We start from the raw sequence: 25,111 nt of genomic DNA on the forward strand, positions 1-25,111 counted from the left end.
AAACCAGGTGACAAAGCAAGCTACAAATTGTGAAACATATTGAAGGAAAATATCACATCTATTTGAAATTATTGAGAGAAGATTGATTTTTTTTTTCAGGCAGAAAAATTGATGTCCAAATTTTAGTTTTGCTAATATATAAGGTTAGACCTCCTTATAAAAAGTACGGTAGCATTTGGGCGGGACTGATTGCAGCATCTTAGAATGTGGCATTTCCTTTGTTTAGAAATGATATTAAATAGCTCTAAGGAATCAGGAAATATTACAAGCAGTATTTTGGGAGGCTTTTTTTTTTTGAGATAGAGTCTCCCTGTGTCTCCCAGACTAGAGTGCGGTGCTGTGATCTTGGCTCACTGCAACCTCTCCCTCCTGAGTTCAAGCAATTCTCATGCCTCAGCCTCCTAAGTAGCTGGGAATACAGGCACCACCACACCTAACTAATTTTTGTATTTTTAGTAGAGTCAGTGTTTTCCCATGTTGTGAGGCTGGTCTCGAACTCAGCCTCAAGCGATCCACCCACCTTGGCCTCCCAAAGTGCTGGGATTACAGGCATGAGCTGCCGCGCCCAGCCAAGCGTTGTAAATTATTACAGAAGTGGTTGTGACATCTGTTTTCATGTGTGTGTTGGGGGTGGTGGTAGTGGTGGTGGTTGTATGATCACAGCTCACTGCAGCTTCAACTTCGTGAATTTAAGTGATCTTCCCACCTCAGCCTCCAGAGTAGCTGGGACCTCAGGCATGTGCCACTATGTTCACCTAATTTTTTGGTACTTTTTGTAGAGACAGGTTTTTGTATTTTGTCCAGGCTGGTCTCGAACTCCTGAGCTCAAGCAATCCTCCCGCCTTGGTTTCTCAAAGTACTGGGATAACGGGCATGAACCACCCTGCCCAGCTGACATCTTCTATTTATTTATTTATTTTTTATATTTTGTTTACATCCTGGGTTCTTGCTTTTTTCTAGCCAAATTTTTCCTCTTACTTTTTCTTCCTGTTTTTCTAAAGGGCTCATGGGTAGCACTTGTCCTTGCTGAGTGGAAGGAATGCTGTCTTCTCAGTTAGCAGCTCAGTCTTCTCAAATCCCACTATTCTTAATTCTTCCTCTGTGGGAGACTAATGAGTAGGCCAAGACCTTCAAAGTTTGGGAGATGGAAGAATGGAAATTCTCAAATGGATTCTAGGATTACTTTTAAACCTCTTCAGAGATTAAAAGTTAGAGGAACTTGGTACAAGCTTGAGGGAAAGAAAGCTTAGGGAAGTAGGGTTATGCCTTTGTGTGTACCAGCAGGGCAGATAAACAAAAGTGCATATTTTCTGAAGACTAGTGGTATAGCAGGGAAAGAGTAGATTTTCAGTTTTCTTTCTGCATATAGTAGTTTTAAGTAGACTTTTTTTTTTAACCAATACAAATGACCAAAAATAAAAAGAAGCCTCAGTATTTTTTTTTTTTTTTTTTTAAAGATGGGGTTTCACCATGTTGGTCAGGCTGGTCTTGAACTCCCGACCTCAGGTGATCTGCCCACCTTGGCCTCCAACGTGTTTGGATTACAGGTGTGAGCCACCGCGCCCAGCCACGCCTCAGTATTTTTAAAGTAAGGCAAAAATACACACACACACACACACACACACACACACACACACACACACACACACACACACAGAGTTATTTTCCAAAAGCTGGAAAATTGTTTCTGAAGACAAATGTATGATCTACAGTTAGAATGTTTAGACATTTGGCAATTGGATAAAATAATTTTTTGGTGAAAATAGGAAAACAGATTGACATAAATGTACATTTGGGTAGCAACTTTCATTTTTTGTACATACACAGTGTAATAGTTCTGGGCAATAAATTCTTGGAAAAGTAGAGTAGGGATTGGATAAATGACATTTTATGACTGAGTACATATAAACAGGTGAAAACTCAAGATGGAGAGGTAATAGTAACCACCTGATAAAGAGACTTAAAATCCTTTCACCATAAAAAAAAAAAAAAAGATTGCTTTAGAGTTATAACTTGATATTATAGTAGTTTGATTTTTTTTTTTTTTTTTTTTTTTTTTTTTGAGAAAGAGTCTCGCTGTGTCACCCAGGCTGGAGTGCAGTGGTGCGATCTTGGCTCACTGCAACCTCTGCCTCCTGGGTTCAAGCAATGCTCCTGCCTTAGCCTCCCGAGTAGCTGGGACACATGTGTGCCATTACGCCTGGCTATTTTTTTTGTATTTTTAATAGAGACGGGGTTTCACCATGTTAGCTAGGATGATCTCAATCTCCTGACCGTGATCTACCCTCCTCGGCCTCCCAAAGTGCTGGGATTACAGGCATGAGCCACCGTACCCAGCCTATAGTTTGATGTTTTGTAAAAGATATTCATTGCATTTGTGGGCACTATGTATACATAAAATTAAAAATGCCTTTTGTTTTTCAATATAATTAAATATTTTTTCCTAATATTTAAAATCTTAACTGTAAAAACATTTTTTTGAATGCTATTGATTTTGAAGCTAATATTGGGATTATTAAAAAAGATGAGACAGCCACTATTTCTTCCATGGGTCTCTTAAAAATAAAGGATTGTTGACCATGCAGAGTTAAGTAACTTTTTCAAATCTGCTGCCAAGCTATATCCATATGTTGGCAGTGTATGAGCCTTCAGGCCTTTCCTATATCCCCCAGATCCATCCTACGCTGTCTGTTTCACCTCTGATTTCAGATTTCTCATGCCTTTTTCTGTGACAGATTACTGCAGCCAACTGAATTTTCCCTCTTCTCTGAATTTTGTAGCATACATACTAATTTAAAACCTCTTTGTTGTTGTTCTAACTTTTGGTAGACACTTTTTAAGGCCAGAACAATTTGTTATATTTCTTTGTACACATTTGTTAGCAATGCTGGTGGGTGATGAGTAAGCCTTATGGAAAGCAAGTTTTAAAGAAATTCAGGAGACAGAACAATTAGTAGTATGATAAGGGGATCGTGAATGAGGACCTAAACTGAAGAAAGACTAGGTCTTGGGGAACATAAATAAGAGGACATTATAAGCGGAGATTACGGAACGATCTGAGGCCCAAATGCACATAGCCTAGTGACTTGAGCTGTAGGTAGCAGTGAATAATTGGATGAATGAACCAATAAACAAATTAGTATATTCTGAGTAGAGTGAGATGGCTAAGTTGACTGTTCCTTGTAAGTCATTCATTCTTCACACATTTTTTAGTTCTCTAGGATATAAAAGTGAAAAACATATTTATTTTCAGGAGCAAATTTTAATGGGACAGACAGAAAAATTTAAACATTAAAATATGTTACCTATAATAAAAGGTATGCCCATCACCTATGGAAACACAAAAGAGGAAGCTGCTAAGAGGAATTGTATAAGATAGGCCAAATCCTCAGAGGCCTTAAATGCCAGATTCAATTGTTTGGACATTATTTTGGTTATTGAAAGAAGATACTACATCAGAACCACTTTGTGAAGCTGCGGGTCAGCAGTGATCCTTCCTAAGGTTTCTGTGTGAGGCTTAGTAATAGGCACCTCTGAGAGTTTTCCTGCCCCGGACCCATAATTATACTTCAAATTCAGCTAAAAGCAAAAGTCAGGCTGTGGTTGGGAGAATTGGCCATCTCTAACCTGTTTAGAAATACCATCTCAAGAGGTAGTAAGTAACTCTTTAATGCTAAAATTTCATAAATATCAAATTGAGATGTTCTAGTTGTTGTAGAGACCTGAAACGCCTACCTAATTTGAAAGAATAATGTTTACTTTGAGAGTGATTATTAAGTATATTTGTAATCTGAAAGAACAAGGAAACGAGTTTGATTTTTGCTGATTTTTTTAATGGTATGTAATTTCAAAGATCTATAACTAAACATAACTATTTCTGCCCTAAATTATTATTTAATTCTAGTCATTTGATCCTTCAAAAATCACAAGGAAGAAAAGTATTATAACTTACTCTCCAACAACTGGAACTTGTCAAATGAGTCTATTTGCTTCTCCCACAAGCTCTAAAGAACAAGAGCACAGAAATGGACTATCAAATGGTTAGTTGAACATTCTTTTCTTCTTATTGTAAGGTTTTTTTAGTTACTGGTTAAATCAAAATTTTGATTTAATCATATGTGGATCTGTCTACAGCTGATGTTTCTCTCCTCTCAAATAATTTAATACCTCTCTAGAATATAGGTATTACTTTGGACATAACTGTAAACTCTCGGCGCTTATTTTAAAATGCAACTGCAGGCTTTGTTCCCTTACTATCCCATCCATTAAATAGAAATTATGGCCTGACTTGCCTTCAGCTACTATCAATTATAATGGTTACAGATATGCCCCTTAACAAGCTATCCATCATGTGCATAAATTAAAAGGAGCATAATTCAGGTGCTGCTGCACTACAACTTAAAGAGTGATACTTCTAAATGTTATTTTTATCCAGGTTGTCCATTTAGTTTTGCCCACCATTTAGTATATCTTTATATAGCTTACCTTTATTTATTGTATTTCATTTCCTTCTTTTTCTTGACTATTTCAAATGCATTTACAAAATGTTTGTAGAATTTTTCCATAGAGAAAAATCTAATTTTAATATGAAGTTCCTTATTTTAAAATATTATTAGTTTAATTTTAATTTTGATCAACATATTTGTTGTCCTCTGGTAGTTTATTGCTAAAATATTGATATAAAAATACAAATCTTGATTTTTGGGGCTTATTTATTTGAGAAAGGTTATGAATCAGTGACATGTAGTTTTATAATATAAAATTTTAAATAGGCTCAAATTTAATAATGTATGCTTTAGATACACTGTGGTTAGCCTAATTCACATTTTATTGTTTAACATTTAATGAATGCTAAGCATATACTAGAAACTACCCAGAAACAAAGAAGTCTCGTTTTACCTAATTTATTATAATGAAACACATAATAAGATCTTAAAGTTTTGAATGTCTTTGATTTTACTTTAATCAAATGCTTTTTAATCCTAAAGCTGTTACTATTAGGTTCTCTTTCCCTAAAATGTATGAAAATATATACATTATCTTTAAGTTTTATAGTTCTATTTTTTATATGTGATATATATTTTTAATTAAAAATAAATGCCTTAGAGATTGTACATCCCTATACTGAAATGTGGATTGATTTTAAGTTGATATGTACTCAATTTCCATATTGAAATTAAATATGGACTTAAGGGAACATTCCTTTTGCCCATAAAAAGATTGGTCACATGATTTCAGTTGACATTTAAGTAGATAATTATCACAGATTATAGTCCTAAGTAAGCTCTTTTTTTTAAAGTCAAATAGCAATGGTTTTAGAGGTGCTGCAAATGTTCTATTTTTTGACCTATATAGTGGTTACACTGATTCACTCTAGTTATTCGTTAGACTGTACATATGTGTTTCACTTGCACTGTAATATATATATATTCACATATAGAAGTCTCAAAACAGAATTTTGTCCCGAATTCTGTATCAGATTATGTCATTTGTAATCATTACATTGCTTATTCTAATATGTCATCTTGTACATGTTTTAAAAATGAAAAAGCTTGATTTTTATGAAGTAACTTGAGTTTCAAATAAATGAGAAGTATGACTTATGAAGTCATTTAAGTTCCAAATGAGATCATAATCTCTTAACAATTCCCACTCTTAAAATATTATACAAAACATAATATAAAATTTAAATAACATTTTCAAGGACATTTTAGTTGCTACTCATTTCCCATCACACCATGGTAAGATCCAGAACCTTTATGACATGTAAGGCCATATATCCATCTAACACCTGACCACCTCAACTGCCTCATTTTCTACTCCCTTTTTACACTACTTTAGCCACTCTAACCTTCTTGCTATTAGTCAGTCATGCTGAGTCCCGTCTTGCCACAGGGTGTTGCAGTTCTTTCCACCTGGAATACTCTTCCTCCAGTAAATTTATATGTACTTCCTATGTACATTCGAATCATGTACTGTGTGAACAGAAGACTTAATATTAGATTTAAATCCTTCTTTTAAAATTTAAATCCTTTTTTTTGAAACTCGCTCTGTCACCCAAGCTGGAGTGCAGTGGCACAATCTGGGCCCACTGCAACCTCCGCCTCCCAGGTTCAAGCAATTCTCCTGCTTCAGCCTCCCAAGTCTCTGGGATTACAGGCACACACCACCATGCCCAGCTAATTTTTGTGTTTTTAGTAGAGATAGAGTTTCACGATGTTGCCCAGGATGGTCTTGATTTCTTGACCTTGTGATCCACCCGCACTGGCCTCCCAAAGTGCTGGGATTACAGGCGTGCACCACTGCGCGCAGCCTTAAATCTTTTTGTAGTTATAAAAGGATGAAAAATTTGGTTCTATGTCCTCCTTCTACTTAGACTCTACATTGGTCAAAAATGGATTTCAAATCTTCAGTTTATACGTTTAACAGATACATTCATGCAGCACGTAATAACGTTTCAAGCAGTGACAGACAACAGACATCAAGAGCCCCCCAAGATTATAAGGGAGCTGAAAAATTCCTATTGATTAGTGACCTGGTAGCTGTCATAACATTGTAGCACAACACATTATTCACATTTCGTGGTGATGTTGGTGTAAACAAACCTAGTTCACTGCCACTCATATAAAAGTGTAGCATGGACAATTATGTATACTACATGATATAGTTGTGCACTGTACAATGATGTTTTGTTCAACAACTGACCACATATGATGATGGTCCTGTAAGATTATAATACTGTATTTTATTGTACTTTTTATGTTTAGATGTGTTTAGATAATCAAATACCATTGTGTTACAGTTGCCTACAGTGGTCAGTATAGTAACATGCTGCACAGGTTTGTAAACTGCTAACAATAGGCTATATCCTAGGTGTATAGTAGGTTATACCATGGAGGTTTGCGTAAGTGCACCTGTGATGTTTGCACAACAATGAGATCACCTTTTGATGCATTTCTCAGAATGTATGCCCATAGTTAAGTGACACATGAATTTATATGTATGTGTGTATGTTATATGTCATTTATGTATTTTTTAATTTGTATGTACATTATTATATAGCTGCCCTCCTCCAACCCACAACAAGTTTCTTCTATTACAGTTGGCCCTTGAACAATATGTGTTTGAACTACACAGTTTCGCTTATATGAAAATTTTTTATTCCAATAAACACATTGGAAAATTTTTTGGAGTTTTGTGACAATTTATAAAACCCTAAAGACAAACTTTTTAGACTGTAAATATATTTTAAAAAGATATGCCATGAATGCATAAAATATATGTAGCTAGTAGTCTATCATTTACTATCATAAAATATATACAAATTTATTATAAAAAAATAAAATGTATTAAAACTAATGCATAGAAACACTTAGACCCTACAAAGTACCATTTGCAGTTGAGAGAAATGTAAACAAATATAAAGATGCAGTATTAAATCATAACTGCAAACAACTTAGGAACATAAATGAATTGATGGAGCTGAAAAAAATCATAACTGCATACCATTAACTCTAGTGTATACTGTACTACTGTAATAATTTCATAGCTACCTCCTGTTGCTGTTGTAGTGAGCTCAAGTGTTGAAAGTACCTACTTAAAATACCATGTGATATTTGCAGTAAAAAGTGATCTCTCATGGTTCTCATATGTTTTTCGTCATGTTTAGGACTATGCTGGAAACCTTGAATAACACCATGAAACCCATATAAAGTGCCACTAGTGATGCTGGAAGTGCTCCCAAGAAGCAGAGAAAAGACATGACATTACAAGAAAAAGTTGAATTGCTTGATATGTACTGTAGATTAAGGTTTGCAGCTGTAGTTCCTCGCCATTTCAGAGAGTTCATCTTGTAAACAGATGACACACTTACAGTATTGATAAATACTGTACAATAGTATGAACATTTTATCTTCCTTCTGATTTTCTTAATAACTTTTTTCTCTAGCTTACTTTATTATAAGAATACAAAACATAATACATAAAACATACAAAATACGTATTAATCAACTTTGCGACATCTGGTCAACAGTAGGCTATTGGTAGTTAAGTTTTTGGATTTTTGACTATATGGGGGATTGGCACTCCTAACACCCAAGTTGCTCATGGGTCATTTATATCCATTTTAGAAAGGAAGAAAGTAAATTTTTCCCCTTTATTCCCACGAACACTTCAGACTTGTTATTTAATAATGAAAGCAGGAGAATAAACAACAAATTTGCATAGTCAAAGAGAGTACTAACTGGACAGTAGATCTGTAAAAATCACTCAGACTATAACAATGTAACAGCACAGAGAGATAAAAGGAGAATGTGATAAAACAGTAAAGAGAAATGATGGGCAGAATAAGATTCTCCAACATCTGCCAAATTGGAGTTCTATAAGGGGGAAATATAGAGAATGGGGCTTAGGCAGTATTCTAAGCTATAAGGACTATCAGTTTTTCATAATTAAGGAAAGATAAGAATTGTATAGTAGAGTAGCATGTTAAGTCTGGGCAGGATAAAGTAAAAGAGATCCACATCTAGTTAAATTATGGTAAGACTGCAGAACATCAAAGACAAAATTTTAAGGGCAACCAGAGAAAAGATACTACTTACAAGAATATAACGGACTGATAGACCTCTTATCTGTATCAGTAGACTCTAGCAGAAAATGCAATAATAGTATCAATTAAGAATCACAATTGAGTTTTTATTCAGAAAATGAGGATGAAATAAAGCTATTTTCAGACAAAGTCTCAGAGTTTGCCACTCATAGATTCTCAGTAAAATAACTACAAAAGAAGTTATTTCTCTAAGAGGTAATGTGAACCTCAGATAAAGGAGTGGAATTGCAAAAAGCAATGATGAAAAAGTATATTAGCAAACATGTTAATCTAATTACAAGTTTTGCTGACTATAAAGCAAAAGTCAAACAATTGGAGAGAGGTGAAAAACAAATAATAGGCCACAGTAGCATGGAAGATAAGGAGGCAACAGATAAGAGTTAACAATGTTTTAAGGTCCTCATTTTTTCAGGCAGATGATGAGATATCTATCAGTTGACTTCTTCATTGTATTTTTTGTTTTCCTGCCTGCAAAATGGGGAAGATAGTAATTCCTACCTCAGAATTGTGAGGATTAAATGAATTAATATACAGAAAGCACTTAGAGCACAGTACTTGACATACACTAATAGTGTATGTTCAGTACATATTGTAGCCATTTTTATTAGTTGCATTATTAATTAGACTTTAAGAAAAGACATAAGACAATTAAATCTGAAGAAATAGAAAAAGAAAATACTAGCTTTTTTAAAAAGCTAGTAGTTGATACAAAAATAGATAGACCGAAACAGACTTTATGCTTAAAAGGCTTTATTAAGATAATGAGGCTTTTTACATAAGAGATAGAGAAAGATTCACCACTGCAAAAATAAAAGGATTCTGAGCCATGTGTGCATCTAAAACAAAAACTCAAACAAAACATGAAATATGACAGGATAACAAGGGAGAAACTGATAAATCCACAATCATAGTAGGAGATTTTAAACTACCTCTTTTAGAAACCGATAAAGCAGCTAAAAAGTTAGGAAGGATATAGACAAGTTGTACACAATTAGCAAGCTTATCCAATGAACTGTGGTCAAAAATAAATAATACCCAACATATAAAGCACACGTAGAACCTTCACCAAAATGTAACCAGTTTAGAGTTACAGAGGAAGTCTCACTGAACTAAAAATTACAGTCATATAGCTCACACACTCTGACTAAAATTTTATACAATTAAGAATCAATAATGAAAAGGCAGCCTTCCAAAAATTTTAACCTGTATGTTTGGAAACCAAGAAACTTCTAAATAATTCATTGATCAGAAAAATTATAATGGAAAGTATAAAATATTTAGAATTGAATGATGATGAAAACATGTCAGCACTAGTGGAAAAATTTATACCTACATTATACTAAAGCAGTTCTTAGTGGAAGCTTGATACAGTCGTCCCTTCATATGTGGGGGATTGGTTCCTGGAACCCACTCAGTTTCCAAGATCTACGGACTCTCAAGTCCCTTGTGGAAAATAGTATAGTATTTGCGTATAACCAGTACACCCTCCTATATACTTTAAATTTTCTCAGGATTGCTTATATACCTAATACAATGTAAGAGCTATGGGATTAGGTGTTACACTGTATTGTTTAGGGAATTATGACAAAAAAAGTTGTATATGTTCAGAACAGATGCAATCATTCTTTTTTAAAGAAAACATTTTCGATCCATGGTTGGTTGAATCCACAGATGTGGAACCCACTCATACACAGGGCCAACTGTACTTACAAATGCATATACAGTCTTTTGTCACTTAGCAATGGGGATACCTTCTGAGAACGGCATTGTTCGGTGATTTCCTCATTGTATTAACATCATAGATCGTACTTACACAAACCTAGATGGCATAGCCTACTACACACTTATGCTATATGGTATAGCCCATTGTTCCTAGGCTGCAAACCTATACAGCGTACTATGCTGAATACCATAGGCAATCGAAACATAATGATATTTGTGCATTTAAACATGTCTGAATAGAAAAGGTACAGTAGAAATATGGTGTTATAATCTTAGGGGACCACTGTCATATATGTGGCTTGTCATTGACCAAAATGTTTTTATACTGCTCATGACTGTATTTAAAAAGGAAGAATGATTGAAAACTATTGAGCCAAGCATTCAACTCAGAATGATTAAAAAGGAACAACAGAATGAACCCCCCAAAGTAGAAAGGAAATAATGATATGAAAAGAAATTATAAGCTGAAAACAGGCCAATAATAAAGAAAAGCATCATTCTCAGCAAACTGACACAAGAACAGAAAACCAAACACCGCATGTTCTCACTCTTAAGTGGGTATTGAACAGTGAGAACAGACGGACTCAGGGAGGGGGATATCACACACCGGGGCCTGGGGGGCTAGAGGAGGGATGGCAGGGAGTAGGGGTATTGGGGAGGGGTAGCATTAGGAGAAATACCTAATGTTGATGACGGGGCAATGGATGCAGCAAACCACCACCATGGCACATGTATACCTATGTAACAAACCTGCATGTTCTGCACATGTACCCCAGAACTTAAAGTATAATTAAAAAAAGAAAAGCAACAGATCAGAAGCTGGTTCTTTGAAAAGTCTAATGAAAGTTAGCCCTCTGGCAAGGCTGGTTTTTTTTTTTTCAAGTAGCAGAAAGAACGAACAATATGTATTCCAAAAGAGCTAATAAACTATCTTCTTAAATCTGTTATGAGCAATCTGAGGTATGGGTCAAATGCTAAACATTTTTATTGTAAAAGAACTAGTCAAACATATCACCCTGTAAAATGTAGATCAGTAATACTAATCTCAATCTTTTCATGGAAGGACTTATGCTTTAAATACTTTTCAGCTATTTAATATGACAAGTTTTAATATTTCCAAGAATAACACTTAGATCAGTTATCAGACTAGACTGTCAAGTACCCAATCAACACAAAGTAACCTGAAAGAAAGATGTAAAAACCTATATTTTTGTTACTGCTTCCCACATATTACTGTTTTAGTAGGTAAAAAGTGATTTCAGTTTTCTCAGCAATACCCTTCTATTCAATAATGTAAGTAATGTTTTAAGAATATTATTACGTTTCTATCCATGGAACTTAATAAAGGTATTTTCATTTTAAGTAAAAAAGAACTATTCGGCCATATGCAGTGGCTCATGCCTGTAATCCCAACACTTTGGGAGGCTGAGGCTGATGGATCACCTGAGGTCAGGAGTTCGAGATCAGCCTGGACAACATGGTGAAACCCAGTCTCTACTAAAAATACAAAAATTAGCCAGGTGTGCTGATGCATACCTGTAGTTCCAGCTACTTGGGAGGCTGAGGCAGCAGAATCGCTTGAACCCGGGAGGCGGAGGTTGCAGTGAGCAGAGATCGCGCCACTGCACTCCAGGCTGGGCTGGCAAAGTGAGACTCTGTCTCAAAAAAAAAAAAAAAAATCATTAACACTGTTATTTTTTGGGAGTTGATCCTCTAAAGAGGTTATTTACCCTCCACTCTAGTTGATTAAAATTAACTTGGTTTATTAAAAGAATAGCAAGACCATATGAGTATCTCATTCACCTCTTTGCCAACAGGCTTCAACTTGATCTACATGGAAGTAACCCTTTTAGAAAGAGGTTACTAACTTATGTGTGACCACCTTAGACAAATCACTTGAACCTCTGTGGATCAAGGTTTTCCTCAACTCTTAACTTTTGGTTTGAGACCAAAATGATTGCCAATAATATTTATCACCTATGAAGTATGGGTACCTAGAAGTAGCATGATACCAGCCTAAACCTGTTTGGACTTTACATTAATCTCTTAATAAGCATTGCATCATGGTTAAGAGCACAGTCTTCAGCTAAATGTCTGGGTTTCAGTCCTCATTCACTAACTTTATGGGCTGGGATAAGTTATGTAACAATTCTGTACTTCTATTTCCTCATCTGTAAAATGGAAACAGGAGTGACTATGTCAGATTTGTGCAAGTTAATTAGGTATCATATGTAACATATTTAAAGTAGTGCCTGGCCCAAATTAATACCATGTAAGTGTTAGCCATTGTCATCACTATTGATTGTGCTTCCAAGTGTTAACAATTTGTTAAAAGCTATCTTCATTTGTTGGGGAAAGAGGTCCCTGGAGTCTTATCAGAAAGCTCAAATACAATTCTGAAGGTAGTTCAGATTCAGTGATGGTGCATTTATCACCAATGTTTTGTGAAACTGCACTTGAAAAGAGTCAAATACACAACTGTTTGTTCACTTTTACATATAACCTCACAAGAGAAATATTATATAGACTCCACAGTCCTTTTGTGTATGTTCATTGTGCTAGCTTTTTTTAATAGAATGTAATGAAATAAAGGAAAGTAATTATTAAGTAACTGGGAAACTCATTTACTACTCAATATGTTGTATTACTCAACAGTCTGATAACAGATTGATCCAAGTATTACTCTTAAAAATATTAAAACTTCATATTTAACAGCTGAAAATTATTTAAAATCATAAGTCCTTCCATGAGAAGAGTGAGATTAATACTATTGATCCACATTTTTATAGGGTGAGATATTTGACTAGTTCTCTTATAATAAAAATATTTAGAAAGTCATTGAATACCTAGTGAAAATTCAAATAAAACATTCTTTACTATTTCTTACCCAACATTTTTTGCTATTAGTGCTGATATGTGAAAATGAATTACAAGTTAAAGGAGCAAAGTAATTTTAATACTTAATATTGGAGCTTTACGGAATGCAAACAGCATAGTACAAAATTCGGGAAATTAGTATTGACCTTTAGGCAAAGATTTTTTTGAGTAAAGATTTAAGGTATAACTTGGGTTTTCATTTGTGGTTTTTCACAAAACATTCATTTTCAGCTTAATATTTTTCAGAGACAAATTTTAATTTATTACTCCAAAGTTCTCTAAAATCAAAATATTGTTATCCTTTTCCCCTTACATTCTTTACTAAACTTTTAACCATATTAATTTATTCTGTTTGGAACTTAAAGATACAGACTTGTCAAATAATGCATAGTTCATAAACAGGAGAAATAACTAGTGCTTTAACAAAATTCCTGCATTGTAAGTTTTTCTTCTTTTGCCACTAGAGAACATTTTGAAGTAACAGTTTAATTATGAGAGGATTTTATTTTTTTGAGGGAGGAAGACGTAGGTCCAAAGTAACAATGAGAGAAATTATTGTCATTTCTGAACCAGTGGACTCAATGAAATTGAGTTTCTGTTGACTGTTTTTCATTAGTGGTAAACAGTTTGGGTTATTCATTCATTTGCTTATTTATTCATTCAATAAACATCAAAAGCCAGTATATACAAGACACCGAAAATCTTAACTGTACTAATATGTGTCCTCAAATACTTGCTTATTATATATCAAATGTGTAAGTATGTAGTGTATATGGTAGTATAAAGTACTCTAGAACAAACAACTAACTAGCTCAAAAACAATGATCTGCTTGACCATTGATAGCTACAAACATTATGTTCTACTAAAGCTATAAAATCAAACTTACATTTCAGCCCACTGGGCATATGAAGGATTATGACTTAGTTATATCCTATGTCTTCATGTATGCCTCTGTCAACTTGTAAAACTTGTAAAAGTTTAGATGAGCCATGACCTTGGATAACTACCTAGCATTTTAAATGGAATATAACCATTTATCTTATTGTTATCTTAAATAATGAATGCTATACTTAGATCTTTCCAAGGACTTGCTAAATAAATATGCCTTTAAAGGTTCAGATCCTCAAAAAATTAATAAAACTACCATATGACCCAGCAATCCCACTACTGGGTATGTATTCAAAGGATATAAAATCAGTATGTCAAAGAAATACCTGCCCTCCCATGTTCATTGCAGCATTGTTTACAATAGCTAAGATACTAAGTCAACCTATGTGCCCATGAACAGATGAATGGATTAAAAAAATATGGTATATATACACAATGGAATGCTCTTAACCTTTAGAAAGAGGGAAATTCTGCCGTTTGAGACATGAATGAATCTGGAGGATATTATGTTAAGGGAAATAAGCCAGGCACAGAAAGGCAAATATCACATGATCTCACTTTTTAAAAAATCTGAAAAAGTCAAAATCATAGAATAGAAAATAGAATGGTGCTTACCAGGGTCTGCTGGTGGGGAGGGCAGAGTGATTGGGAACATGTTGGCCAAATGATAAAAAGTTCAGCTAGACAGAAGGAACAAGTTCAATTATTGTATAATTGACTATGATTAGTAAATATACTTGAAGATTGCTAAGAGAGTAGACTTTCAGTGTTCATACCACAAAAAAGCACATAAGGAAATAGATTGTTAACTAGTTTGGTTTAGCCATTTCACAATATTTATACATATTTCAGAACATGTTATACACTATAAATATATAGTGTCAATTTAAAATAAAATTAAAGATATTTTTACCTCTAAAGTCAAGTTTATTTTACAATGATATTACAAGGAACTTAACTATTTTCTGATTATCAGTATCACCCTTCGTTGTTAACTTGAGCAAAAAAAAATAAGACGTGAAATAATGCAAACTGTAAGCCTTAATATGATATCTTTGATTAAAATATTTGATGAAAGTATCCTTTATCTAACAAAGTTTACTAGTGCATTTTAACCTAATTATAGAATCATATTGGATTTCTCTTTAATATACCAACCTTCAATGGAAATTTTTTATTAAAGAATATTTTTCTATGGTATTGTGAATAAGAAATTAGGAAAATGGGAAATGAAAAAAACAAAATAGGATACTTTTTCTTTTCCTACCTCCCTTCCATTTGTCCACCTTTTACTTTCTATTTAAAGTAAATTTGACAATCTAAATTCTATTTAAAATTTAATGATTTCTCCTTTAACTTTATATCCTTTTCTTTATTATACATATATAGAAAAGAGAAAAAAATTGAATCACCCCAGTTTAACTGAAAGCAAAGAATCTACAACAAAAGACAATGATGAGTAAGTTTGTTATTTTTGAAATTATATACATGTGTCTTGCAGGAAGATGTTCATATTTGTTAAAGTGACCATTTAAAAGCATTTATTTGTAGAAATTAATAGTTTATATGTAACCTGAAATATTATTTCTTAAAGAAGTAAAATACCTTAGTTGTGATGTGATTTGTGATATTCTATAATGGTTATATATGATGCCTTAATTTTAATACACATTGAGCCCAGTTCTCCCAGTCTATGCATAATAGACCAGCTCAGGGTAAAATTGAGGAAGCCACTTATTTCATATTTATACAAATGGAGAAATAATACATAGTTTAGGAACAAAATGTCTAATAAATAGCTGGTTCAAGATGGAACTAGAAACAGTGAAATCAGCAGAGTAAGAGATCTAAAGGATCTCTATTGGATGCCAGCAACCAATCATTTTTATATTGTCCTACTGGTGGTGCCTTTGAATTTAGACATTATCTGCAGAAAGCTGCTGTCTACATAGGCAAAGCCTGGGAAGAATACAGATGGCTCTCCATATCTGTGTGTTCCACATTTGTGAATTCAACAAATCACAGATTGAAAATATCTCGAGAAAAAAATGAATGGTTGCATCTGTACTGAACATACACAAACTTTTTTTCTTGTCACTTTCCTAAACCAATTCAGTATAACAACTATTTATATAGCATTTACATTGTGTTAGGTATTATAAGTAATCTAGAGATGATTAAAGTATATGGGAGGATATGCACAGGTTATATGCAAATACTATACCGTTTTATATGGGGGACTTGAACCTCCATGGATTTTGGTATCTTCAGGAGTCCTGGAACCAATTCTCCACAGATGTTGAGGGACAACTGTATTTGTATCTTCTTCCTGGAAGAATTGAACTAAGCAGAATGGGGGTTAAATTTTCAAAGTAGTGCATATGTTTGTCTCATTTACCATTTCAGTGTATCTTCTTCTATGTACCACACCCTATCATTGACACTAAAGAATAAAGATAAGGAAAATGAAGTTTCTCCCCACTGGGAGCTTATGATCTTTTTTTTTCTTCCCCCCACCCTGAGACAGGGTTTCACTCTGTTGCCCAGCCTGGAGCACTATGGTGTGATCACCATTCAGTACAGCCTCAACCTCGTGGGCTCAAGTGATCCTCCCACCTCAGCCTCCTGTGTGGCTGAGACTAGAGATGCATGCCACCACGCCCTACTAATTTGTGTAGTTTTTGCAGAGACAAGGTTTTGCCATGTTCCCCACACTAGTATTGAACTCCTGGGCTCAATCTATGCACTCACCCAGGCCTCCCAAAGTGCTGGGATTACAGGTGTGAGCCACAGCATGCCACCTGGGAGTTTATGATCTTATGTTGTAAGTTAGTATACCTTCCTCAATTTAGAAAATGGGTTATGTTTACAAATGTTTTTGGAATAATTTACATGGAACTCAGAATACATTTTCCATGCAAATAGTGTTATAATCTGTGGTTATAGCCCCAAGTCAGGGCACAGATCTATTTATTTCATAACATAGCTGAACGGTAGTGTTGGTAGTAGTCCAGATTAAAATGGAAACTAAGTGCCATTAAAATACCTTAGGGACAAAGAGAAGAGTTTTTCAAAGAAGCCTCATTGTTTGGCATCTCCTACATCTATCCTTTATTTGTTTTAAGTAGCTGTTCATGCTGCTCCTCCAGCTCCAAATATTTGCATGTTTGTCTTTTCTGCCCCACAAATATTTTTGTTTTAAATTATTTCTTCCTACTCCTAATCAAAGCTTTTGTTTCCTCAGTGAACTGATCTCAACTAGATATTAACAGGAAAGCATTCTTTTTTGTTTAACTTATTTAATGTTTTTTAATATAGGAAATATATGTACATAAAAAATTCAAATGGTACAAAAGGATATACAGTGAAAGCAAGTATCAAGTAAAAATTTATAAATCATAGATAATCTTGTATTTGAAAGCAGGTGCCTATTAAACCAAATTAATTTCTGAAGCAGTTATATAAAGTATAAATAGGCAGTAAAGGAGGAAACGTTTTTGGACAAAAGTGATACCAGTTAAGCAAGCTTGTTGTTTTTCAACCTGAATCAGCTCCACTTAAACTTAATAGTGTCTTTCCTTCTTTCTTCTTGTAAACCAATCAATTTAGTTAGAGCTCAGCTTTTTAAAACGATAGCTCCCATGGCAGTGGGCTTCAAGGAGCAAGGGAAGAGCAAAAACCATTGTTATGAGTCACATAGGAATTTGCCTTCCTTTATTTAATTTATTAATTTCTCTCCATATTTGTTTCTAAAGATCTCTATTATTTAAGTATATCACTCCATGAGTTGGTGTTATAATTAGTGAATTTAAGTATGAGCTGCAATATTTTACAACATATAAAAATAATGGGCATGGTGTGGTGGCTCACACTTGTAATCCCAGCACTTTGGGAAGCCAAGGCGGGCAGATCACTTTAGGCCAGGAGTTCTCCCTGTCTCTACTAAAAATACAAAAATTAGCTGGGCGTGGTGGCAGGCACCTGTGGTCCCAGCTACTCAGGAAGCTGAGGCAGGAGAATCACTTGAACTTGGGACAGGGAGGTCGCAGTGAACTGATACTCTGCTACTGCACTCCAGCCTGGGCAACAGAGCAAGACCATGTCTCAAAAAAGAAAAAAAGTATTTCTATCAGGAGACTGAGGAAGGAAGATTGCTTGAGGCCAGGAGTTCAAGGCTATAGGGCACTATGGTCTTTCCTGTGAATAGCCACTACACTCCAGCGTGGGTGATGTAGTGAGACGCTGTCTCTTTTAAAAAAAAAAAAAGGAAAAGGATGCATTTCTTTGTTTTTTTGGTTTTTTTTTTTTTTTCAGGCAGAGTCTTGGCTCGGTTGCCCAGGCTGGAGTGCAATAACACAATCTCAGCTCACTGCAACCTCTGCCTCCTGGGTTCAAGCTATTCTCCTGCCTCAGCCTCCTGATCTCAACTGGTATTACAGGCAAATAGATAGGATTACAGTTGCCTACTACCATGCCCGGCTAATTTTTGTATTTTTAGTAGAGACGGGGTTCCGCCATGTTGGCCAGACTGGTCTTGAACTCCTCACCTCGGGTGATTCACCCACCTTGGTCTCCTAAAGTGCTGGGATTACAGGCATGAACCACGGCACCCCACCAGGGTGTATTTCTGATTTTTTTTTTTTTTTTTCATTCATAAAATTACTCAGTCCTAGCTAATAAAGCCATTTTTAGCTCTTACTAAAGCTAAAAATAGGTTATTTATTCCATTTGTTTCTATTTCTTTTATTTTTTAAAACCACTGCCTAAAGACTTGGATTTTTCTTTTCTTGAGAAACAGAATCATGCTCTGTCGCCCAGGCTGGAGTGCAGTGGCACAATCATAGCCCACTATAGCCTTGAGCTCCTGGGCTCAAGTGATCTTCCTACCTCAGCCTCCTGAGTAACTAGAAATACAGGTATATTAATACATGTGGCTAATTCTTTTACTTTTTTGTAGAGATGTGATCTTGCCATGTTTCCGAAGCTGAACGTGCACTCCTAGGCTAAAGCAGTCCTCCTGCCTCAGCCTCAAGACTTGGATTTTTTAAATCCCAAATTAAATGGAACATTACCAGGCACAGTGGTTCATGCCTGTAATCCTAGCACTTTGGAAAGCTGAGGCAGGCAATCCGCTTGAGCCCGAGCCCAGGAGTTTGAGACCGGCCTGGGCAACATGGCCAGACCCTGTATCTACGAAAAAAAAGTTTTTAATTAGCTGAGTGTTGTGGTACACACCTGTGATCCCAGCTACTTGGGAGGCTTAGGTGGGAGGATCGCTTGAGCCCAGGAGGTTGATGCTGCAGTAAGCTGTGATGTCACTGCACTCCAGCCTAGGCAACAGGGTGAGACCTCATCCCATTCAGTCAATCAGTGAATCAGTAAATAAACTGAACATTTCACATCTGTAGATCAGTTTTAAATGATCATAACATTTTGTTTTGTGTTAGCAATATTCTCATTTTTTTCCTTATAAAATGCCATAGCTAGGAGAGATACCAGAGAGGAAGCAAGGCATCTGCTTCTAGAATATTTCCTGTAGCTTCAGTACTTTGATGGAGCCACTGTAGATTCAGTGTTTGATCCAAACTATACAAATTTAGAAACTCACCATGAGTTGTTGAAGCATAATGAATTAGTGAGTATGAATCAGCCTCAGGACAAACTGATGTACAATGGAAATGCCATATTTTTATGAGAACTTTATTGATATCAGTAGTTTTCTCAAGGTAGCCTCTTCTGAAAGTCAGTCTGTTCCGATAAAAAAAGAATAAAAGTTATTTAAAGATATTCCACAATCTAAGAATTAGAGTAAGATGTTTCAATGAATATCTTCATTTAGCTGAGTTAGTTGTATATATCCCTTTCTGTACAAAAGATAGTGCTGTTATTTGTTATCAGTATGGGAAAAATTTAATCTGGACCCTTACCTCACACCACACACAAAAATCAATTCCAGGTGGATTGGAAGTCTGAATATGAAAGGTAAAATAATAAAACTTTTAGAGGACTCGACCTTAGAGTAGGTAAAATGCCAACCATAAAGGGAAAAGATTGATAAATTAAACAGCTCTGGCGGCGCCCTCCGCCTCCGCCCGCACCTCGCTAGCGTTCCCCTGTCCTCCCCAACACCCCGGAGCTGCCGGCCGCTAGCGCGAGCGCCAGCCAGAATTAAGGAAGTTCACTGGAGTAAAATGGAGGCCTCTGTAATATTACCCATTCTGAAGAAAAAACTAGCCTTCCTTTCAGGAGGAAAGGACAGACGGAGTGGCCTCATTTTGACAATTCCATTATGCCTCGAGCAGACAAATATGGCTGAGCTGAGTGTCACCTTAGACTACCTATTCAGCATTCCAAGTGAGAATTGTAAGGCTAGAGGATTTACCGTCATTCTGGATGGCAGAAAATCACAGTGGAATGTGGTGAAAACAGTAGTTGTAATGCTACAGAATGTTGTTCCAGCTGAGGTGTCCCTTGTTTGTGTGGTAAAGCCAGATGAATTCTGGGATAAGAAAGTAACACATTTTTGTTTTTGGAAAGAAAAGGATAGACTTGGCTTTGAGGTTATTTTAGTGTCTGCCAACAAATTGACTCGTTATATAGAACCATGCCAATTAACAGAAGATTTTGGTGGGAGTCTTACCTATGATCACATGGACTGGTTAAATAAGAGGCTGGTTTTTGAGAAGTTTACAAAGGAATCTACATCATTGTTAGATGAACTTGCTTTGATTAACAATGGAAGTGACAAAGGAAATCAGCAAGAGAAAGAAAGGTCTGTAGATTTAAACTTTCTTCCATCGGTTGATCCTGAAACAGTTCTTCAGACAGGGCATGGATTGTTATCCGAATTACAGCAGCGTCGATTTAATGGCTCAGATGGAGGGGTGTCATGGTCTCCTATGGATGATGAACTGCTTGCACAGCCACAGGTTATGAAATTATTAGATTCACTCCGAGAGCAATATACCCGCTACCAGGAAGTTTGTAGGCAACGTAGCAAGCGCACACAGTTAGAAGAGATTCAACAGAAAGTGATGCAGGTTGTGAACTGGCTTGAAGGACCTGGATCAGAACAACTAAGAGCGCAGTGGGGCATTGGAGACTCCATTAGGGCTTCCCAGGTCCTACAGCAGAAGCACGAAGAGATTGAGAGCCAGCACAGTGAATGGTTTGCAGTGTATGTGGAACTTAATCAGCAAATTGCAGCACTCTTGAATGCTGGCGATGAGGAAGATCTTGTGGAACTGAAGTCACTGCAGCAACAACTTAGTGATGTTTGTTATCGACAGGCCAGTCAGCGGGAATTTTGGCAAAACCTCTTACAGGCACCTCTTGAATTTCATGGTGTTGCCCAAGATTTGTCTCAGCAGTTGGATGGCTTATTAGGGATGTTGTGTGTAGATGTAGCACCAGCTGATGGAGCATCGATTCAGCAAACTTTAAAACTGCTTGAAGAGAAGCTGAAAAGTGTTGATGTGGGATTGCAAGGTTTGCGTGAAAAAGGTCAAGGTCTCCTAGATCAGATCTCCAATCAGGCATCCTGGGCCTATGGAAAGGATGTAACCATTGAAAATAAAGAAAATGTGGACCACATACAAGGAGTGATGGAAGATATGCAACTTAGAAAACAAAGATGTGAAGACATGGTAGATGTGCGAAGGTTAAAGATGCTTCAGATGGTGCAGTTGTTTAAATGCGAAGAAGACGCTGCCCAGGCAGTAGAATGGCTAAGTGAACTCCTGGATGCTCTGCTTAAGACCCACATCAGATTGGGCGATGATGCTCAAGAAACGAAAGTTTTGCTGGAAAAGCATAGAAAATTTGTTGATGTTGCACAGAGCACTTATGACTACGGCAGGCAGTTGCTACAGGCTACAGTTGTGTTATGCCAATCTTTGCTCTGCACTTCTCGATCATCTGGGGATACACTTCCTCGGTTGAACAGAGTATGGAAACAATTTACAATAGCATCTGAAGAGAGAGTACATAGGTTGGAAATGGCTATTGCATTTCTCTCAAATGCTGAAAAGATTTTGCAGGACTGTCCAGAAGAGCCTGAAGCTATTAATGATGAGGAGCAATTTGATGAAATTGAAGCAATTGGGAAATCACTTTTGGATAGATTAACTGTTCCTGTAGTTTATCCTGATGGAACCGAACAATATTTTGGGAGTCCAAGTGACATGGCTTCTACTGCAGAACACATCAGAGACAGGATGAAACTAGTTAGTCTCAAAAGGCAGCAGCTGAGACATCCTGAAATGGTGACCACAGAGAGCTAATAGACACCAGCTACCTACAGATTTGCAGTTCGTAATCGCGCATGTTGTCAACGTAATATATAGCATTAGCCACAACACATTAAGATGCATTTCACAGCCAGAATAAGCCTCATTTCTTTTCATGACATTTCTCTCTACATGTTAACACCTTGCTACTACTAAGGCATAATTATTTAACATGCTTCAAGGCTATAAACTCCAAGTATCTTAAAAGAAGGAACTATAAACATTGCACTGAAAACTTGCTTTAAAGCTTTATTTGACCTGTCAGTTTGTAGATGAACAACTGATAATAAGCTTTGAATGGTGCTAATAAGAGTAGGAGTTATCTCTATTTAAAAAAAAAAAAAGATTGCCCTTCCTCCACCGGTGATTTAGTAAATTTAGACAGTAGGTAAACTCTTATTAGTAGACAGTGGTGTCCTCAAAATTTTACTTTGTAATTCTTCAGAATTGATTATTTTTATTGTGTCAATATGAAGAAAACCTTTCAGATCTTTGATATAGTCATTAAAAGACCTTTTCTTATTTGTATTGATAATGTATTAAAAGTTGTTTGTGCTTAATAAAAGACTTCTTTAAACATCTAAAAAATTAAAAAAAATTTAAAAAACAGCTCTAAAATTCCTTTTTATAAAAAGAAACTTTGTAGAGTGTGAAGGTACAACCCACAAAGTGTGAAAAGATTTTCAAGACAATCCAATAGAAAAATGGGCAAAAGACTTGAATTGGTACTTCACAAGAGCAGATTTTCATGTAAACCAGCAAACATATGAAAAGGTACTCAACTGGAAAATGTCATCTGGGAAATGCAAATTAAAACCCCCATGAAACACCACTACATCCTCACTAGAATGCTGAAAATAGAAAACAAGGAAAATACTGGGTAGGTCTGGAGTGAGGATGTGGAACAAATGGAACTCAAACAGCTGGTGGGAGTATAAGTAGATGAAAACCACCTTGGAGAACTGTTTGACAACATCTAAACCAGGATATATGCATACCTTATGGCACAGAAATTCCACTTCAGGGTATATACCCAACAGAAATGTATACATGTATTTACCCAAAGACAAATACCATAATGATTGTTGCAGCCTAATTCCTAGTCACCTCAAATTTGAAAATATCCAAATGTCCATCAACAGTCAAATGGATAAACAAATTATGGTATTTATCTAATGGATTACAGTGAAAGTTATCTACAGCTAACAACAATGGCTGAATATCACAAACATAATGTTGAATGAGGAAAAAACTAGACACAAAAGGTTTCATATTGTATAATTCCATTTGTATGAAGTACAAAAATAAGCAAAACTAATCAATACTGTTAAAAGTTAGCATAGTAGTTAGTTTCTGAGATGTTGTCAGTGTTCTGTCTCCTGACCTGGGTGCTGATTGCACAGGTGTATTTAGTTTGTGAAAATTGAATGAGCTGTACACTTAGGTGTACCCTATCTCTTTTATTTCTGTACTAATAGACTCCCAAACTCTCTTGTAAATTAAGTCTTGAACAACACCAGCAATTTTTTCAGACATATGATTGATTAAGTAGATTTTTAACTTTTGGACTGCATGGCATGGTCTGGGACATTTTCTAAACTGTATTCTATAGGATATTTGTATCTTTAGATATGCTTATAAGTGTTCTTGGGGTTAAAATATAATTTTATGGTCAAATAGATATGAGAAAAGGAGCTATCTTCATCTTAAGGTTTTACAAAGCACAGTAAGTAAATGTGGGTAATAATAGCTAGTAATTATTGAGCATTTGCCATGTCTTAGGCATATATTATCACATTTAATTTTCTTAACAACCCATTGAGGTAGATAATGTTAGTGCCCTAATACAGGTGAAGAAACTGATGTTTAGAGAGGTAAAATAACAGCTGAAGCTCACAAAGCTTTATATCTAGCAGACTTCTTTTAATCATTGTGCTAGAGTAACTGACACTATGGTGTATTGTCTTATTTTGTCTGCCCAGCATCTCTTCCTGCTGGGATTAATATTCTTTAAATCACTCCTATAATGTGCTTCTTTATTTAAAGACTACCAAAGTCTTACAGAACCTTACCCTGGACAGTTGATTGGTCCAGGGGTAGGCACCTGACCTAAACACAATCAGTTATTTCACAGGATTTATAAAGTTGGAAGTAGGAAAAGATACTACCTCTCAGATGGAGATCTTCAAGGAAAGATGGTACTGGCAGCCATGTTTTTCACCATGTATTAATAGATGAGCTGGTTTGCAGTGAGAGAGAAAGAAGCCCATAGCCAGAGGGAAGAGAAGCGTTAGGCAGGGTCCTATTTATCTTCTGGCTTCTTTCTGTTGCTTCTTAAGCCTTGCTTAATCTCAGCTTCCCTTCGATTATGGAAGATACTCTAGTATTCCTCCAGTAAGTGCCCCCTTTTTGTCTTAAAAGATAAATATGTTTACTTTCAGTCATTTACCAGTAAAACAAGTTTCATACAGTGTGTAAGATTACTTCAGGGTTTCTCAGCACTGTTGACATTTGGGTTGGGTAATTCTTTGTGGTAGAGGCTGTCCTATACATTATAGGTTGCTTAACAGCATCCTTGGCCCCTACCCATTAGATACCAGTAGCATCCTTTCCCCAACACTTGTCACAATCAGAATGTCTCAGATAGTCCCTACAAGGCCAAATAACCCCTGTTGAAAACCACTAGCTTACTTAAATTCTTTTTTTTTTTCCTTTTTTTTTTTTGAG

The 25,111-nt window shown here is 35.7% G+C and overlaps 1 protein-coding gene and 1 pseudogene across 3 annotated transcripts in view; both read left to right on the forward strand.

Moving 5' to 3' along the window:
• The window catches only part of ITGB3BP (integrin subunit beta 3 binding protein), a 91,109-nt gene that overhangs the window by 38,014 nt on the left and 27,984 nt on the right, over positions 1–25,111 (forward strand). For both annotated transcript variants that reach the window (XM_032296759.1, XM_032296760.1), the window contains exons 3-4: positions 3,905–4,040; positions 15,486–15,555. In XM_032296759.1, the coding sequence (XP_032152650.1) occupies positions 3,905–4,040; positions 15,486–15,555 (206 nt within the window). The remainder of the gene's footprint in view (positions 1–3,904; positions 4,041–15,485; positions 15,556–25,111) is intronic.
• LOC116563914 lies at positions 1,532–22,728 on the forward strand (annotated as a pseudogene). Its single transcript, XR_004274632.1, has 2 exons — positions 1,532–1,547; positions 20,263–22,728. The product of XR_004274632.1 is annotated as an SEC14 domain and spectrin repeat-containing protein 1 pseudogene (transcript).

The sequence above is a fragment of the Sapajus apella genome, unplaced genomic scaffold (genome assembly GCF_009761245.1).
Source record: "Sapajus apella isolate SASKATOON/1434 unplaced genomic scaffold, GSC_monkey_1.0 scaffold36, whole genome shotgun sequence".
Classification (NCBI taxonomy): domain Eukaryota; kingdom Metazoa; phylum Chordata; class Mammalia; order Primates; family Cebidae; genus Sapajus; species Sapajus apella.